Source organism: Sinocyclocheilus rhinocerous, unplaced genomic scaffold (assembly GCF_001515625.1).
Source record: "Sinocyclocheilus rhinocerous isolate Xijiao unplaced genomic scaffold, SAMN03320098_v1.1 scaffold8, whole genome shotgun sequence".
NCBI lineage: Eukaryota > Metazoa > Chordata > Actinopteri > Cypriniformes > Cyprinidae > Sinocyclocheilus > Sinocyclocheilus rhinocerous.
The window spans coordinates 1,537,378-1,545,959 of NW_015666800.1; the positions used below are offsets into that span (position 1 = coordinate 1,537,378).

General features: G+C 33.2%; 1 protein-coding gene across 1 annotated transcript in view; it reads right to left on the minus strand.

The window, feature by feature from the left end:
• Positions 1–1,126: 1,126 nt before the first annotated feature.
• Positions 1,127–8,582, minus strand: part of LOC107733085 (inositol-trisphosphate 3-kinase A-like) — a 9,442-nt gene continuing 1,986 nt past the window's right edge. Inside the window, exons 3-7 of the mRNA XM_016544579.1 lie at positions 5,587–5,686; positions 4,495–4,703; positions 2,964–3,062; positions 2,448–2,519; positions 1,127–1,525 (exon numbers count right to left, since the gene is read on the minus strand). Coding sequence (XP_016400065.1) covers positions 1,322–1,525; positions 2,448–2,519; positions 2,964–3,062; positions 4,495–4,703; positions 5,587–5,686 — 684 coding nt within the window. The 3' untranslated portion in view covers positions 1,127–1,321. The remainder of the gene's footprint in view (positions 1,526–2,447; positions 2,520–2,963; positions 3,063–4,494; positions 4,704–5,586; positions 5,687–8,582) is intronic.

The following is an 8,582-nucleotide window of genomic DNA, read 5'->3' on the forward strand; positions in this document are numbered from 1 at the left end:
GCGCAGGTAGAGAAAATGACAACCCAGGTTCTTAAAACCAATACAATATATCCATGAAATGCATCCATATATCCATGAAAGAATTTATAAGTCCACCCTTGATTGATCACTGCAGTCAAAACGATTAATATCATTCTATTGTACAATAAATGCACTAGTGTTGTGCATCATTCACATTGAATCACTGTATATGCATTCTACATAACACACTTGAATGCATGTGCTGCACCTACTATACACTTTAGTTTGATGGTACTTTAAGAAAGTCAGTTGTGCTAGTGTTTGCAGGGCCTAGACATTGAACAATGTTGCTTACAACTAACCTTGATTTTGTCTAATATGAAGCGCGCAGAAATAAACAATTGATTTGGATAGATTCCAGCATGCAAACCCAGCCAAAGAAATTGGACAAGCTTGACTGATGTTGTTCCTCATTATCTTAAAAACTCCTTTTGTAGGCACATGTAAATTGTGCCCTCATATGAATTACTTTACAATAGAGATGCACCGATTGCAATTTTCTTGGCCGATTCCGATTTCCGTTTTTTTGTTAGTGTGATCTGCCGATACCGATTTTTGCCGATTCCGATTTTCTTTCTAAGAACTATAATTGACAGCATATACAAACAAAAATCTACTTTTCTTCAACGCAAAGTTTTATTTCCATAAAAAAACACAAGTAAAAAGTCAGTAATAAAATAAGAACAAATAAAAAAAATATTTTGACATAATTTTTAATGTATTTGAACGTTTTAGCGCAGTTAGCAACTCATTTTGGTATTTGTGGCTCACAAGCTCTTTGAGACTGAGCGCGGCTTGTGCGCTCCATTAATGAATGGCTAAAATAATGCGCAATACAAGCACTATTTAACCGGAGCGAATGAGACGTGTGTGTGAGAGAGAAGGGGTCGTCGGAGAGAAGAGAGCGAGAATGCGCGGCTGACGTTATTGCCTGTGCCGCTGGTAACAAAACGGATCGGCTCGAAATCGGAAAGAAGTGTGACTGACCGGCCGATCACCGATCATGAGGAAAATCGGCCGATTCCGATCCCTGGTCGATCGATCGGTGCATCTCTACTTTACAAACTACATTTTGTCTTCAACCTTTTTTTTTTGGACTTTGTGGAAGAGTAACTGTATTATGACAACAAACAAATGTGCATTTATTAAAACCATGATCAGGGTGAAATGCTTTTACAGCTCAACACTGTAAAGTAATGGACTTTGTCACTGGTAGCCTCCCTATAATGCACTGCAGAAGGATTAGAAGTGTCTTATCAGCATGCTGTTGCTGTCACGCAAGAAGTTTGCAGTAAGAAGGTCACTCCCTGGCCAATGAGGAAAGGGTTTGCAGCAGGTTGTCCAAGCCCCACAAGTATCCGTCTTCTCGGTTGCCCTCCTCCCAGGGTCTGTAGTGATCCAGGTTCTGTCCGTCTGGGAGCGGTGTGGTCTTACCAAAATCAATGAGCCAGACTTCAGCTCTCTCTGTGTGATTGTGAATGAAGAGAAGCGAACTCCCGATTACCTTAAAGACATGAAACATTTTTGAGGTGGGTCGTATCATGGGGGAAAAAACACCATAGTTGAAAAGTGCCATTCAAACATTTGAGGTCAGTAAGATTTTTTTATGTCTTTGATGGTAGTTGCTTATGCTCAGCAAGGTGGCATTTATTTAATAAAAAATACAGTAAAATTGTACTGTAAAATATGATTACAATTTAAAATAACTGTTTTCTATTTTAATATATTTTAAAATGTAATTTATTCCTCTGATGACAAAGCAGAATTTTCAGCATCATTACTCCAGTCTTCAGTGTCACACGATCCATCAGAAATCATTCTAACATACTGATTTAGTGCTCTCAAGAAACATTTCTTACTATTATCAATGTTGAAAACAGTTCAATTATCAGTGTTGCTCAATATTTTTGCATAAACCATGACACATTTTTTTACAGGATTCTTTAATGAATATAAAGTTAAAAAGAACAGCAGTTATTTGAAATAGAAAATTTATGAAACATTATAAATGTATTTACTGACTTCAACTGAATGTGTCCTTGCTGAATAACAGTATTCATTTATTTCCTAAAATCTTACCAACCCCAAATACTGCAGTACAGTACAACATTAATATGGTGCATAATGAATCAAATAAAAAATATATTCTTAGACATTAAGTAGCTAGATATTCATTTTAAAATTGTTAACAACTCAATCCTTGTTTTTTACTCCCTTAGTATGTTCACTAATTAGATATTAATTGGAAGTGTATTGCAATACAGTACAGCATTAATAAATAATATAGTAAAATATATAGTATATATTCTGGTTAGACATCTAATGTTAGACATCAGACAATTTGATATTAATTGGAAAATGTTAACATTGCACAACTGGGAAAGAATTAAGGAAAACGCATCACTAAAAAAAATGTCATATTTTACCTCGTGTTTCTTGAAGAACTCTGAGGCTTTCAGTGCCTGTTTAATATCTTCAAGCCTTGTAATATAGGAGTTCTGTTAGGTAGGTGAAGGAGAAGAGCACAGCATGAATCAGTAATTCAACTAGAATTATGCTAGAAGTTATTTTTCAGTATTCACTGGAGTGAGGCTCCAATTACACAAGGACACCTTATAAGTGCAGTTAATTTGTTTCAGATTTTTTCTGTTGAGGCCTTATATATTCCTACGCTTGCCTGTTTTAAAATAAGTATATCCTTTAAATATAATGACTTTAAACCATATAGACCCCATATTGAACAGATGAGCTTTTATGATACTGTTTTAACTGCCTTATGGGAACAACGATATCTTTCCTTTTTACATCAGACGTATATATCCTGGATAAAAAGCACTTAAGGTGTTCATTAAGACACAAAGAGAATACTGTTCCATTGAAGTGTAGGTGTGCATGCATTATATCACAGAACAGGTTGGTCTAGTTCTCAAGAACTCACGTACAGTTATGTTTTTATTGCCCTCGACGAAATCCTTAAAGACCTGAATGACGTCTTCCTTTGACCGGGTCTTTTTAAAGTCTGTCTTGCAGGTTTCCCCCCTCTGAAATAAGAAAACAATGTATTGTATCGAATGTAAAAGGAAAAAAAGTCAGATGAAGAGCTGTTACTGACAAAAACAGCAGGTTGAGGATAATACAGTGTTCAAAAAAAGCTGTCACTGAGGCAGTGCCATTTCAAAAGGTACACTTTTGTACGTACTAATATGTACACTTTAGGTAGTAATATGTACCTTTAAGGTACCAATATGGACCTTTTGAAAAGGTTCTGCCCCAGTGACAGCTTTTGTACAAAACATGTCAGTTAATACATTAATTCTTGTACACTTAATAGTAGGGATGCACCGATACCACTTTTTCCAGTACTCGCCCGATACAGATACTCGCCCTGACAGGATGCAGGCCAACAACCAGAACAGGTGTAAACCTGCCACGCACAATATATTAGCATGACTATAAAAAGGAAAGAATGACACATTAGCAAAACAAGTAATACGTTCTGTGTTTTATTTAATAACAGTCATTTTAATATATTATTACTATATTTAAAAAATAACATTAATAGAATATAATTAATTAATAAATTATAAATATAATTAATAATAATTAATATGATTAATATTATACAGTATATTTAAATATTTGCACTGCTCTTTCTATTTCAAATAAATGCTGTGACCTTTCTATTAATTAAAGAATCCTGACAAAATGTATCATGGTTTGCACAGAAATATTAAGCTCCACAATTGTTTTCAGAAATGTTTCTTAAACACCAAATCAGCATATTAGAGTGATTTCTGAAGGATCATGTGACATTGAAGACTGGAGTAGTGATGCTGAAAATTCAGCTTTACCATCACAGGAATAATTACATTTTAAAATATATTAAGATAGAAAACTGTAAAAAGTCATTTCAAACTGTAACAATATATATTAACATTGCAACATTTTTCTGTGTTTTTGAAAAAGAATAATAATAACAAAAATACAGCCTTGGTGACCATAAGAGACTTTAAAACACTTAAAATCGTACTAACCCTAAACTTTTGAACAGTATTGTATATCATTCAATTGATTAATTAACATGAATATAATTTTTTTAATCTCAGGTAATTAAGTTTAAAGTGATTTGCATAATTAATTTAGCTTACATTTTATTTGATTGGGTGGTTCTGTGACTATTCTTTTAAAATGTAATGAATGATTCAAACTTGTTTTGATTGATCATACAGAAAAAGTCAAACTCATGAAGCTCTAAATGTGTTTTTTCCACACGCATTCCCTGTATCACTTGTAAACATTATAATATACAAATACAGGTGCATCTCAATAAATTAGAATGTCGTGGAAAAGTTCATTTATTTCAGTAATTCAACTCAACAAATAAAGTATGGGAAAATTAACAAATGACACTCAAAATATAAAGTAAATTCCTTTCTTTGGCAATAAATAAACAAAACAATGACTCTACCTCACTCCCATCTTGCAGTCCATGACGTTAGGCAAATCAAATTTGGCCAAAAGGTCTTTCATTTTGAGAAAAAGCTCTCCGTCTCGCTCGACCACTCCATAGTAGCTGGGCACGAAGGAATGTAAAGCATCTTCTTTCAGCCTCTCGAAACACAGCTTCTCATTCTCTGAGAACTTCTTCAGTATGGAGCCCTCATCCCCTGCTTTAAAGCTGCCTGGGCAGAAACACAAACACAGACCAAGGATGACTGGAGTCACTGGAGCACATATAATCAACACTGAGCCGATCTTAGTCAGGATGCATGCCTTATTCATCTGTGAATATGAATATTGCATGATGACTGTGCACGTATTCATGGTGTAAATAATTTATGTTTGATATCTGCATGTGTTTAGCGACGCTTCAGATGTGTTGATGAAAATACGTTTATACGTACAGTCATGGTTTTTGGCATGTGAATATGCGTGAGTCCAGTGTCATTACATAACACTACTCATAACCGCTTCCCTAAAATGGTATCAAATGACTGTACTTCCTCATGTATTTTACAAAAAAATATCGCTGTTTACAATAAAACAGCCAAAAGACATGAGCTAAAATCAGTGACGTTTTTGCCAAGGAAGCAATCCGTCCGCAAATAACTTTGATGGAGATGATTATTGATAGTACAGAAATAAATAATGTCCAAAAATGAGTTAATAACTACAAATAAAAGCAAAGCTACATAAAATATGCTTTTTACCCTATTTTTGATGTTTAATTTACATACAAAATAACTGCTTTCAAAAATAATAATTACAGAGTAAAAAGCATATTCAAGTCAGACTTGGTTTTAATAATTGCTTTCTAAAAAAATTCACCAAAATAATAGTTTAAAAACAATATTCATGTCTGAAGGTTGAGGTTAATAATTTAATAATTATCATAATAATTTGTTGAAAAAATTATACTATAACTATTCAATTATTGGTTGCTTACATTGTAAACTTCTGTCCTATATGCATTTACCCCGGAAACTGTGCAAACTGTGTAAATATGGAACTGAAACATGAATTTACAGTGGACTAAAATGTGCAGCATTTGGCAGGTGGGGTTACCTTTATGGCCTGCTAACTGAACCCAGGACAGTCGTCTTCGCTGTGAGGTCACTAATGGGCAACTGACAATAGTCTTCAGCTTCCACCAGGCATTGATTTGCTGGAACACATTAAAACATAATCATCCATGACTATGGAATAAGTTCATTAAATATTTATATACTCTGCTGTAAACAAAACTCAACCCTTGACCATCTGACAATAAGTCTGAGATAAAAGAAGTGTGACCAATGACCAAAACCAACTGACCGTGTTTTTTCAACACTGCACAATTTTCCTCAAGTGTGTGAGACTGAGTCATACACACATGGTCTCCGTTGGAGCTGTGAAGCTCTGTAATCTAGCACTTCAGCCCATAACATAGACGTATGGTTTGCAGCCCATTTCAAATAAGCATTCTGAAAAACATGTCTGTTCATTTGAGGAGTAACATTTGCATAGCACGCTGTTTCTTGAAGTCAATGTGAATGTGAGTCGATGTGACATTACAACACCCTTTACTTTAATAATGTGACATACTTTCAATTGAACCAGTGAACCAGGAGATCTAATTGTATCCACTTCCAAATAGAGTCAATTCTTATTTAATTTTGATTTTATAGTCATGATGTAACAGACGCAGCGACAGATCGTATCTTCGCTATTGTGACATAAATCAGATTAAAACAGATATGATGCAGGGCAGGACTTGGTTCTATCTATCACTTGTTGACTGGATAGAGGCAGATCTAAATAACACCTTGTAGTCGTGATTCTAAAAGTTGTTTTACCGGAAGACTCAGTCATGACATTTTGATTAAAAATTATAAGGTAAAAAAAAAAATAGCCTACACGGATCATTTGTTCACAATAATATCAATAACACAGATTATGCTCGATTATGGCAAAAAAGTATACACACATATATAGATATATATATATATACACACACAATTTCATGGGTTTATTTATTAAATTTAAGTGTAACCTATACTCAAAATTACACCAAATTAATTTGTGCTACTCATTCATAGTGACACACACTGCCGTTCAAAAGTTTGGGATCAGTAAGATTTTTTATGTTTTTACATAAGTTTCTTATGCTCAATAAGACTGCATTTATTTGATCAAAAATACAGAAAAAACAGTAATATTGTGAAATGTTATTGCAATTTAAAATACGTACTATTTTTCATTTCTGTTAATATACTTTAAAATATTAATTCCTGTGATGTAAAGCTGAAACAGTTGTGCTGCTTAATTTTTTTTTGTTTGATGCTTTGATGAATAAAAAGTTAAAAAGAACAGCATTTATTTTAAATAGAAATATTTTGTAACAATATACATTATCATTCAAAAGTTTGGGGTCAGTAAAGTTTTTTCTTTCTTTTTTTTTTTGAAAGAAATGAATACTTCTGTTGTGAATGTGTTAAATTGATTTTAAAAAAAGTGATAGTAAAGACTTTGTTAGGAAAGATTTCTATTTTGAATAAATGTTGCTCTCCACACACACACACATTTAAATAAATAATTTAAAATGAACATTAATTAGATCAACAATAGTTTGATATTATCTTGTTTTCAGAAACATTGGGATCCAAAATAGTAAATGAAAAAAAAAATGTTTTTGATTAATTGCTTAGCCCTACAATAAAAAGTTTTGATATAAAGATTCTTTATACTTTAACATTAATTATCATGTACTGTACCTTACTGAGATAATCACCAATCACTGCCATTTTCTTAGTATTTTTTGTTACTTAATAAATATTAAATGTTTTTAACAGCAGTAAAAAAATCTATAAATATAACTTTTTCTTAAATGCACTTTGTGTGTTGATCTAGTTACTGTGTTTAGCATTCGTATGGCAGTAAAGCCTTTAAATAAATGATCTTCTTTTATCTAACACAGAAAAAAACTTTAAAAAGTTGTATTAAAATGCAGTTATTTTCCCCCAAATTGTAAAAATAAAATGTAAGAAGAAAAAACCCTTTAGGAAAATGGATACTGCAGGTGTTGAAATTGTAAGGGTGTAGCTGAAGTGCAGTGTTTGTTCTTCCACTTGATATGGAAAGAAACATGTTTGTTACTTTCTATCTCTGCTGATGTGCTGATGAAGCAGATGAGTGAAGTTTGCCAACATATGTTGAATTCACCCTCAGGTACAAAAGCTGAATGGAAAACCTTCTTTACAATACAGTGTGCAGCAATTATTATTGAGCCTTTAAAATGGATGTGGTACATAAAACTTTGCTTTGGGGGGTTGGACAAGATCCAGAGAGTACATCTTATTTAAAGTCATGCAGACTGCGTACGGCCCTGTATAAATACAGAGAAAAGCCATAAACCAAAGGCTATGCCCTGCACTTTGTGAAGCTGTGCATACACATTTTTAACACACCCATAACTAAATATTGAACTGGACACTCATGCAGACAATTCAAACATTGCGGTGCCAACCCTCAAACAACTACCATTCACGTTTTATAAAAATGTGACACGTTTCTACGACAACATAAAAAGCTTTACCTTCAATAAACATATCTACTGAATGAAAAGAGTCAACACTCATCCGTGTTGTCTCTTTGCTACGAAAAATGGCATTTTAGCAGTAATTAGAATTTTTAATACAATTATATTTCATTATTAAAAACGAGGCATTTATGACTTGAAATGATATAAAAATCAAAGTGAAAATATAAAGCTAAAAGCTGAATCTTTGGTATCTTTTATTTACTAGTTAGACAAAAAGACACAACTCAGTTTTACCATGACTACATTTTGAAGCACATTTTTACTACAACAGAGGATTGTCAGTTTTTACCCTGCCAATCCTCTTTTGCAGTGAAAATGTGCTGCAAGAAAAAAATAACAATAAAAAGAATCCTTTCAAATGTGAGTATTAAAATCTGTATTGTAATCACAAGAGTTTATAAAACTGACCTGAGCTGCTCTACCATCGAACTGCGGGTGGAAACTTGTTTGTGACACTGTGGCTTCTGCTTAAATGTCAAGC